Here is an 11,714-nt window from a genome sequence, read left to right as displayed (position 1 = left end):
GAACTACCGTTTCAAAAAACAAACTAATTGATAAAGAAGGGTCAAGTCTTAGAATAGACGCTTAAGCCCAAGTCTTTGCTTTGCCTAATAAAATCAATGAACTAATAGTAAACTATAGATATCGATCCGAAACATGGACTGCTTTTTGGGTTAGTATTTAATAATTATTTATTTAACTTTGAAAGACAAATTGTTTCATTGCTCACCTCCCTTGGCGGATGACGGAGGCGCGTGGTACGAGCATTCATGTCAGTTGGCTTTCCTTTGCAAACGTTGTTTTTTTTTGCTTCTTTTCCCGTAAACTGTGTCAGTGTTGTCATTGGTGCATCGGACGGGGTGTCCGCTGTGTGATAAAGGAAACTTTCTCGATAACATTGTCCGACAGCAATTGACAGACAATCGGGTGGTGTGTACACCGTCAGTTCAGATTGTTAGGGTGCCAAAACGATGATTGAACGGTGTTAAAACCTAGGCCGACTAGGAGTTACAGTACTATGTTCAACTCCAAGTTCGCACCGAATTGTGTCATCGATTTCCATTCACAGTTAAAGTTGTCATTTCAAAACTCGGAACCCATGTGCTGTATTGCATTCTGCAGGTATAAAAAGAATGCTTTACGGTGAAGTTGACCATTAAGATTATTTTTGCAGCCCTGGGAGCGTCGTGCGATGAAGGTTTGGATATTCGTTTTTGTGGTTTTCGCGGTGACCGCAACAGTGTGCACAGACGGTACTCATTTATATGGTAATTTCCGCATATATCAGAGCTTTTCACGTTTTTCATCCTCGATGTAGACACGGAGGAGGCTGCCTGGCAGGCAGCGCAGGTGATCCCAGAGGCGTCCAGGATATTCGTTTTGAGGCATTCGAAGCGTGTGATTGGATTGGAGAAAATCATTGGTGGTCAGAAAGTTGATGTGAAGAATTTTCCATATCAGCTGTCGCTGAGAAGTAATGGGAACCATATTTGCGGCGGATCGGCAATTTCACGTGATTGGGCTCTAACGGCGGCACACTGTCTCTACCCGGGGCGAGATGTTGCAACTGTGGGTAACAATTTCGGATATGTCGAAGTTTGAGCGCGTTCAATGAATGTTTGATTTCGTTTTCGGGCCAGATTTCATTACGAGCTGGTAGCAGCGGTCGGCTGTCCGGTGGTCAAATCTACAATGTGTCACAAATAATTTTCCATCCACAATATAATCCGGCGCTGTTCGATAAGGATGTAGCTCTGCTGAAGGTTGCCATTCCTTTCCAGGGACAGAACATTGCTCCGATATTATTGGTCAGCGAGGGATACGAGCCAGTGGAAGGCATTCGTAGCATGGTGTCGGGATGGGGAAGAACGGTATGTGCAATTAGTTGACAGAACCGAAATAACTGCTATTTCGCTCGAAAAGGATTCTTTCGTTTTTTGTGTCACCTTGAGAAGTACCTATGAGTAGTATCTTAGGTTGAATCCTAAAACGGTGGAGGAGAAAGTTTCTAAACTAATCACTAGTGAACAAGTAGATATGAAATTTCTAAAATCGTTTTAATACTTCGTCTTATATTTGAATATTCAAATATGTATGTGTAAACATTGTTTTTCTTTTTACAGTTAACTGATACCAGCTTACCGACTATACTACATGCAGTCGACATACCAATTGTGGGAAGAAGTACTTGTAGTCTATTATGGGGTGAAGGTCTAGTAACTAACGAGTAAGTAGTTATGTTTTTATCCATTAGAAAAGTATCTCTATTCAATATATTTTGTTATAACTTTAGTATCACCTAATCAACGAATAAATTTAGGTGATTAGTATATAAACTAAACCAAAGTTCAAGAATCTACAATTATATTTGATTAATAATTGGATAAATCTACATAAATCTACGCTATTCTAACCAAATGTAACGTTCATCTTCAACAGTATGATTTGCGCTGGTCAGTCGGGCCGGGACTCGTGCAACGGTGACAGCGGAGGTCCGCTAGTGTCCGGTGGGCGTCAAATCGGATTGGTGTCCTGGGGTTCTACCGAGTGCGGGGGATCGCTGCCAGCCGTTTACACTCATTTGGCAGCGACAAGCGTGAGGCGATTCATTCGCCGTGTCACCGGTGTGTAAGATAAGGACAAGTCAATTTCGTCGTTGTCGTAGCACATTAGATAAACTTATGACGAGCATATTATAGCATATTACTCTCCTATACGTATATCAGTGAAGTTGTTGGTTATCAATGCTAGAAACAGAAAATCACTTGTTACCGCCACCGAATGTTTCAGAGTTTGTACGGATAAGATAGCTGCGTTTGGTCAGGGTACTAATTATGAAGTTACAAGGTAGAGCGGTGTACTTCATTTGCCCGGCGCTTGTTATGTTTATGCGATGGAATCTACTTTTTTTCTTATCTCGAAAATATCATTACGAGAGTCGTTGTTATTGAATAAATGTTTGCAATTTGCTGTACCACTGCCATCTTTCGAGAATTTTTTCCAGTTCTGTTGTGGTTTTATTATATCAACATTTATCTAAACTGTTTTTAATGATCTTCGAGAGAATAAAGTACATTTTGTGAATCAGCTGGCATGTGTACCGTACTTGAAGGCAACGCTATGAGCACATATGTGACTGCCTAGCTCGCACAATTAGAGAACATAACGAGCTAGGCAAGTGTATCACGTAGCAAAAAAGTGTCTAGGATGATAAAGTTTGACGTATGATCTTGAAGCAGGAGGGTTGAAGCTAGAAAATCCGCTTTGAAAGGGAAAGTTTTTATGATGTAGCTCAAGTATGCAGTGTGTTGTTTTAAAATGCAGTATTGTATCAGTATGGAGTCCAACTATGTTACCTTGTGGCATGTACACTGATGTGAGCTGCTTGGTGTTGATAAACTGTTGGTTGTTAGTTTAGATATGTCAAGTATATACTAGAGCTTGGATTGCAGGAAACCCGATTGTTCAGCACATTGTGCGATGATTACTGACGTAGTGAATGTTCTTATTGGCATTCAAAGTTGGCTGATGACATACGATTGTGCTATTGGAAAATAATTCACCTGTTGCAGGAGTTGAATGAATAAAGGACACATCCCAGTGTTACGGGACAATTTCCGTACTATGCAAATCAGTTTCTATTTCGTCAAATTCCTGGCATACAACTCAAAAACTAGGCCAGCTTCATTTATATATTATTCCAGTTAGTTGCCATTAGTCTGGAAAAAGTGAGACGACTGATTCATCCAGCAAAAATGGGTTTTAATTGTGTCCCTTAACGCTGGAATATGTCATAGAATTATTGAAATTGTTTTGACCTGTTTATATTGTTCATATGTTGACTTGTCAGCAGAAGTGATTTTTTAATACTAGGTATTAGGAATGTAGTATTAGATATTTGAAGAAGTTTGCCTTGATTTAATAAAAATAAAACTTTAATAATAATAATAAAACTTAATTTAACAATAAAATTGTTGAAATAGATGCTATAAATTACGACGGTTATTATTACGTATTGTAACTTTTAATATGGTTTTACAAAATTGTTCGTAACTTATATAAATATAAATTTCAATATGGATTTAGAAAGGGTTGCAGTACTTCGACAGCTATAGTGCAACTAGTTGAATTTTTGTTAAGTAACATTGATAACAAAAGTATTGTTGGTGGGCTGTTTATCGATCTAAAAAAAAGCGTTCGATACTTTGGATCACAACATTATGCTTCAAAAGTTAGAATACTATGGGATTCGAGGTCTAGCAAATGATATTATTCGAAGCTATCTGAAGAATAGACAGCAATATGTAGCTATCGAGGACTCACGAAGTTCCTTGCAAACTTTTAATATCGGCGTGCCACAAGGTAGCAATATCGGGCCACTTTTATTTCTGATCTACATAAACGACCTCGGAAACCTCCCTCTTAAAGGAGTACCACGACTATTCGCTGATGATACATCAATATTTTACCCAAATAGGCATGCTTCCACCATTATCTCTGATATGAATGATGCCTTAAGTATCCTTAGGCAGTTTTTCGACTCCAATCTTTTATCCTTGAATTTAGGAAAAACTAAGTACATGCTGTTCCGGTCGCCGAGGAAAAAATATCTGAACATATAAATCCATGTGTTGGACAGATAACAATTGAACAGGTACAAACTTTTAAATACTTCGGATTTCGGTTTTAGACCCTACGCTTTCTTGGGGGAGTCATATAGACCATATTTGCAAAAAAATATCATCTCTTTGTGGGTTATTGTATCGCGTCAGATCATTTGTTCCACGGTATGCACTACTTAAATTTTATTATGGATGCATACATTCTTACCTGCAGTATCTAGTCGTCGTTTGGGGTCAAACCTGCAAATCCAAGCTTAAAAACTGCAAGTTTTGCAGAACAGATGCCTCAAAACAATTTATGCACTACCATTGTTATACTCAACGGTTGATTTATATAAAAACTTCACGCACAACGCCTTACCAATACTAGGGCTTTGCGAACTGCAAACCTGTTTATTCATCTATGATGTTACAAAAAATTCAAACATGCATCATAATATTATTTTGCCGGTTAGAGCTCATGGCCATAACACAAGGTACGCTAATAACTTGGCAAGGTCCCGAGCACTCAGTACCCTTGGTCAAACGCGAATATCTGTTTACGGCCCTTCTGCATATGATAAAATTCCAGAGCACTTTAAGCTAATCAACAATAGACTGCTATTTAAGAAAAGCTTGAAACAGTATTACAGGTCTAAAGTCAATATATTCATAATTTAATTTCGAATCAACCACAGCTTGATACAAATATAAAAAATACACTCACGCATAATACACGTAAATACACTCTATAAATGTTAAGATAAAAATATTTTTTATTTTTAACCTGTATTGTAAAATCCACTATTTATGTTTATTTAGGTTGTTGGGATCCCTTCAAAGGAACAAAGTTCCACTGGGAATCCCCTTTTCGTAGTTCATCACTTTCAAACACACCAATTAATTACACGTTCTACTTTATATTGTAATATATCTTTTTCGTTCTTTGTTTATTTTCGTTGTTCATTATTTTAGATGAGTCCATTACCAGGGGGCTCGTACTTAGAGCTTTTTGGTGTGGGGGTAGTGGTGGGTTATTTAAAAAAAAAACTTTTAAACTAAACAACCAGTCTGAGGGCAAATCAACCTATGAGGTTATATTACCTTTCCAATAAGACTAATAGGTCATAAATCGATTCAGCTATCTCTGAGAATAGACCAAATCTCGTGTGTTTTTAGTCTTGACCTTGAAATGCGGTTAGGCATATATAAATATTTTTTTTGGACAAAAGGTAGGAATCACAACGACAACTTATTAAGCGTGGCTACCCCCCCCCCCTCACCTTTCCACTCTTTGCCCTCCATTCAAAAATTCCTACTTACCGTCCCTTCATCAATTGTAGAACCACCGTTTCAAAAAAAAATATCTCTGAGAAACTTTCGATTAGTCAGTCATTGACGCCTAGTAAAACCATATTTTTAACTTTTGCATTACTTGTTTGTTTCCAACAAAGTTCCTGCAAAAGTTTTGCAGTAGCTAGACCTTTAATTTGATACTAAAATTGTTGAAATCGATTAGGTGGAAAGTCGTGTCATGTAATTTTCTCATTTTTGCTTATAACTTTTAAGCAGCTTTATCGTTATCACTGATGTCAGTGTGAAGATTATGGGTCCCTATTACCTATCTATACATCGCTTTCCTACCCATCTGAGCGTTCAGATCCCCAATAACGATCTTGATGTTCTGCAGCGAACAATTATCGTATGTTGCCTCCAAGTGCTTGTAGAACGTTTCCTTCTCGTCGCCACGTCTACTTTTATACTTAAAAATTCATACGTAGTATGTTCGAATCTCGGCTGGTCGGAGCTGCTAAATGACAGTAGGATTGTCTGTAATTATCCTATATTCGAACGGTCGGTTCCAAAGTCTTTTTTAAAGAAGGGTCAAGTTCTAAATCTGTTTAAGTCCAATCCAATCTAAAAATCTTACCTGCAAAGTAGGACTACTTGAAGTAGGACTACTTCTTTGATTTTTATATTGGGGTGCATTTTAGAAAAACGAAAAGGGAACATGTAACGAAAAGTGGTTATGGTTTGCATGCTTATAACTCAGTCATCCGTCAACAGATTCTAGAGATATTGGTATCAATCGATTGGAAATTTTTCAAAAAATCCATTACAACACAGTAGATTACATGTTTCCCTAACAGACGTTTAATAATTGAGAAAATATGAGTCGAATATTTAATATTTCATTATTTGCATTTTTTTGCCTTCCCACGTCAGTGTTTCCCTAGCACGGATGACAGATATATATACGAGATGATGATGATGATGATGATGACGGGCTCACCTTTTACCCCTACGGAGGTTTGAGGTAGACGATTTATCTATATGATAATTATTATAAAAATAAACCAGGAAAACAAAAAACAAACGGACTGGTTTTTTCACACAGATATAAATTTCTTTAGCGAATTTCTAATGGCTAACACCAACATGACTACGAACTATTAAACTCTCAAGTCATTCAAGCTAGAATACCCAGTACAATCATTACACAACTTTCAGCGAACAAGGGATATTCAACATTTACATGAGCTATGGGTTAAACTTCCTTCCCTTACCTTCTTCGGTCACCGGCTTTCGTTGGAAACACATTGGCAAGCAGCTAACTTGCGACGCATCGGACAGCAAGTTTTTGAGTCACATCCGGGCAATTTTAAAGGTTGTATTTGAAACATTGTTTGCCCTTTGCCTCGGTGTGCGTCATCAATCGGTCGCCGGCTTTCGTTGGCGAAACATCAGCCAGCAGCAGCTAGCTTGCGACTCATAACATCATAAACATAAAAGTCTATCTTGATTACAGATTCTACCAGTAGCGTTTGTCCCATAAACAGTATTCCCACCATTAATCCACACACCAATAACCTATCTCATGGACGTAGACAATGGACACCACGAGTCATTAATTTGAGAATTCGAGATTAACAAACGGCTCTTTTCAGGTCCACTATTTAAATTAGCTGAAGAGTTGAAATTATGAATTTCTCACATGTAAGAACACAATCCTTTACCTTTCGTTACTCGTATCAACTCCGATTTATAGGCATGCTAAAACGTAACAGAATTCTCTCGAATACTAATGCCACTTGGTGAAAAACTTATGGAACTTTTTCCACCATTTAAAAGATCTTTGTCTGTGGATCAACCTTACTGAAAACAGTAATTTCATTTATTGTTAGATTCCCGAGATATACCGAGATAAAGTCAACGGTTCACAGGTGTTGTACAAAATACAACAGCGCAAATAAACCTTCCGTTACTGCGCAACAGGGGAATCTATTATATGAAATTCGTACAAAAATCACCGGCTTTGGCATTGGGAGACGAATTGCTCTACTTTCGTAGTCCTACTTCAAGCCTGCGCCCGTGCCACTAGGCATGGACCCTTATACTTGCCTGCTTCGAAAGCAATTAACACTATTCTGTATGCATGTTCATATTTTTGACCTTGTCGGGCATCTTATATATGCTAAATCGGACACATTTAGTATTCAATATTGATGTTTTGAACCACTTTCAATATTCACATTGTCAGGGCATAAATGCATTATGCAGACTTACAATATATATTCACGACATGAATGAAGTTTCTCCAATTTACTTGCTTGAGGCTACCGCTCTCCAATTCCTTGGACACCGTGTACTCTCCGCCAGATCTCGCTCCACCTGGTCTAACCATCTCACTCACTGATCCCCTAGTCGTTTTTTTCTTAGCGGATTCGCAGCAAACAGCATCTTCGTAGGTTAGTTGTCTGCGCTCTTGCAATATACTTTGTCCATCGTATCCGTTCCGCTTGACCCTCCTTTTGAATGCTGAGGTCACCATAGAGCTGTGTGAGTTTATGGTTCATCATCCGCTTCCATACTCCGTTCTCCTGTACGCCACCGAAGACGGTTCTTAGAACTCGTCTTTCGAAAACTCCCGAGCATTGTCAACGTTTTATGCCTGTAGAGAACAACCCGTCTAATAAGTCGTACACAGGGTACTCTTTGTACGGAAGATGGAAGCAGCACTTCGATGAACATCTGAATGGCGCACAGGCAGTAAGGTACGGCGGCGAAGAAAGCAATTTCGACGATGCAACAAACGGAGAAGCGGTGCCAGCCCCAACGATAGGCGAAGTTAAGGTGTCCCAGTCGTGCAGCTAAAGCACAATAAATCGGCTGGAAAAGATGGCATCAGACCGGAGCTTATGCCAATGGGACCAGAAAAGCTGGTCACTTGTCTACACTGTCTAATTGTTAGATTTTGGGATACAGAACAGCTACCGGAAGAGTGGAAAGATGGGGTTATCTGCCCGATATATAAAAAGGGCGATAAGTTTGACTGTGACTGTTATTATTGGACCCCTTTCTGGCAACACGGCGCTGAGCGACTTGTGCCATACGATAAAGTAGATATTAGCCATTTTGTAAATTAGTTGAATAAATGTACTTCTTAGTTACACGCGCTTTCATCTATCTATCCCATCCTCAAACGGCCCCGGACACAACACTTACTAAGAACTTCATAAGCAATTGCGGTCGAACAGACTAAGAGGCTTTTTTTTGAAGCGGCTTGTGTCATTTGTTGAACAAAACGTTTCAAGCAAGCTTCTGCTGAAGTTAGTGACTGTTTCAAATGACGACGCCTGACAGCCAGGCACGATTTGTCGATGTTGAGTAGGTTAATTATAATATGCGTTAAATTGTAGGAAATATTGCTCAAATTCAATACTCAAATACCGGAAATACCGGTTTTTTGCCTCTCCAAAACAGGTATTTCGGTATCCAAAAATTGGTCGATATTACCGATTTCAGTACTACCGGTACTACCGGTTAGACAGTCCTAAGTGTAGAAGTTCACCAGGTTGATATTCTGTTTTGCCATATAAAGGAATCACCATTACGAACTGTTCCGGATATGGGAGTAAACGGTTAAGGTTAAGCTTCGAGCCTTTTGCATGCGTACCCCCTTCCTTGTCAGCACACGCCCTTAGTTTCTATGGAGGTTGGTTGTCCGATTTTCAGTAAAATAGCTCGAATCTCGGCTGGTACTACGAAAAGATAGTGATAGGCGTTACTGGCAATTAACGCGTCAATCTGATCGTTACGCGTCAAGACTGATCGTTTTGGAATGTTTTCGACAAGTTGCTAAAAAAGAGAACACTTGAATACGTTTTCATGACTGGATATGAAATTATGGAGCTTATAGCTTATAGCTTTATGGCTATAAACTATTCAAAACAACGATGGAAAATTCCCATAACACAAAGGACGACCTTACTATACTTTTTGAGAACACTCTCAGAATGTCATAAATTTGTCATACCTATAAACGGAACATAAACGACTGAAAATTTTGAATTTATTTAATTTTTTAAATTCAGATTTTGATTCTATAGTCTTTTCCGCTTATTTCGATACTAATTTTGTAATGATCCGACCACGGGAAGTGGACGAAAAGCGGTCATACACATAAGCATTCCACTGCGGCGTGGAACAGCGTGTAAAAACACGATTTTCAAGCTTTATATATACCTTTTTCTCAGAAACTACATAACGTATTGGAACAATACTTTTTTTGTTTTGTTGGTAGAAGTTTGGAACAGACTTTTATATCTTTTGAGCTTTGTACACAAAACACAGCCAGAGAAAAAACTACAAGGTTTACAGCCCTAAGGGCTTTATGAAAGGGTGACGTAGGACTATATGTTTATAAGAATCTATGACTGCCATTGTTTAAAAGAGAAGAGCGAAATATTCAGATTCAATTCTTCATTGAATGCAATGTTTGCTTTGAAAATACGTGGACGGGGGTTCATAAGTACAACGCCTGCAGCCATTGAGACATAGAAGATTTCTTTAAAAATCACTTGTGTGTATCATAACAGTTGAAATAGTAATGAATGACCAGCCCACAGATTATTTTATTAAATATGATTATGCGTAGCTTGACATGTTTCAATAATCTTATTTTTACTCGCTTGTGGTCTTTAAAAGGGTCATTGGTTACAAATAACATTAAGGCCAAAGCACGCTCTCTTTTGACTTGAATGGCAAGAGGCATGAAAGTTAACGGCTTCGATTCACTGTCTTTTGCTCCGAGAAGGTTTCACTAGTTTACTTTCACAGCTTACCGCTTGTTATATAGCAGAAAATATGGCACATAAGCAAAAATTTCTGTTTTATTTGTATGAGAGTCCTTATCCTCCTACCACAGGGGTGAGGAGTATCAAACCCTCATAAAATAAATTTATACCTCCATAAACCCGCACCTGCCAAATTTGTTTCCATTTGCTTGATTAGTTCTAGAGTTATGAAGAAATTTGTATTTTATTTGTATGGAAGCCCCCCCTCTTATGCCGTCCATAAAAGTGCTTTCTTGCCCCCTTCGTAAAATTGCTGGCCATTTTATCTTTCCAACGACATATAAATTGTTCAGTTTCGTTCAGTAGTTTAGTAGTTATTAGCATTTGAAATCTTTCATTCCAACGTTACACTTCTATTTTCGTTTTCACAAAGTGCTACCTAGTCCCAGATAGTAAACAAAGACGTAGTCCTACGTCAAAAAGGTGACAAAATTTTAATTTTTCAGCCATCTTTTATCTTTTTTTTTCTTTTTACTCAAGCTGTGTTTCGCTTACTAACCTCAAAAGTTATAAAAGTCTTTGCCAAGGCTCTACCAACAAAACAATATAAAGTTCATTCCAATACGTTGTGTAGTTTCTGAGAAAAAGGTACATAAAATTTGATAATGCCCCGAATAGCAAATGTATTGTTGATGTATGCGTGTGTAAAATGGCTATCGTTAGCAGGGTAAACATTAATGTTCACTAAACGATTACAGCGTCACGTGCAAAATAAGGGTCAAATCGATTGTCGCGCTCAACTGGATCAACGAGATTGTAGGGTTTAAAGTAAGGTATAGTTTTGGTGAACTTTAATGAAATTACAAGAACAGACTGAAGGCTAGAACTAGATGGATTTTTTGCAGTCATATCTACGGTCTTGATATAATAGTCATCGGAATCATTGGAAAACTTATAAGAAAGGCGCACAGTGCACAGCCGTTCTCGATTATGTGCCGTAGCTGCGTCAGTTGTTGGCACTGATATTCACGCAATTGGCATGATGGCTGATGTTGGTTTTATGGTGCGATAAGGGTTTATAGCATTTCCATTCTGCAAGTATATGAATTTTTCTCTATGGTACGCCCGTTCTAAAAATTCTATTCTTGTTGCAGCTGGAGTTCATAGTCAAGCCGCAATAAAATTTCTTCTGCTATACTGCTATACTTCTACTATAATTTTTTGTGACGATTGTTGTAACTGTAGATATTGCTGTTATTAAATTGTTTTTGTCGTCGTCATTACTCAATATAGTTCCATATTAGGTGGTTGATGATAGTTTGCATATCACAGTAATGTTGCGTCAACATTATTATTATTTATATATTTTGTTTATGTTCTGAATACTGTTATTTGAAGTTGTGCGGTTTCCATATGGATTACACCTACGATTTTTCGCTATCGACCTTCACTATCAGATTTCCAGATTTTTTGTTGTGGTTGGAAATACCTAATGAGGAAGCAGAAATGTTACGTTCTTCTGCGATACTGCAAAATATTATCTGCATTGGAATTTATTTT

The 11,714-nt window shown here is 38.2% G+C and overlaps 1 protein-coding gene across 1 annotated transcript; it reads left to right on the top strand.

Annotated features, from left to right (window-relative positions):
• Positions 1–668: 668 nt before the first annotated feature.
• LOC128743331 (trypsin 3A1-like) lies at positions 669–2,108 on the top strand. The gene is made up of 5 exons (XM_053839885.1): positions 669–729; positions 795–1,045; positions 1,117–1,347; positions 1,600–1,703; positions 1,916–2,108. The coding sequence occupies exons 1-5, from the start codon at positions 669–671 to the stop codon at positions 2,106–2,108; spliced, it is 840 nt and encodes a 279-aa protein (XP_053695860.1).
• The last annotated feature ends 9,606 nt before the right edge of the window (positions 2,109–11,714 follow it).

The sequence above is a fragment of the Sabethes cyaneus genome, chromosome 3, assembly GCF_943734655.1.
Source record: "Sabethes cyaneus chromosome 3, idSabCyanKW18_F2, whole genome shotgun sequence".
Lineage (NCBI taxonomy): Eukaryota > Metazoa > Arthropoda > Insecta > Diptera > Culicidae > Sabethes > Sabethes cyaneus.
This window is presented reverse-complemented; position numbering and strand designations above follow the sequence as displayed.

What these genes read in the sequence shown, in the direction of transcription:
- LOC128743331 (XM_053839885.1), top strand. Translation starts at nt 669, where the DNA reads ATGAAGGTTTGGATATTCGTTTTTGTGGTTTTCGCGGTGACCGCAACA. An exon ending in CGCAACAGTGTGCACAGACG is followed by an intron (nt 730 to 794) that starts GTACTCATTTAT and finishes TCCTCGATGTAG; the next exon opens with ACACGGAGGAGGCTGCCTGG. An exon ending in GAAGGTCTAGTAACTAACGA is followed by an intron (nt 1,704 to 1,915) that starts GTAAGTAGTTAT and finishes CATCTTCAACAG; the next exon opens with TATGATTTGCGCTGGTCAGT.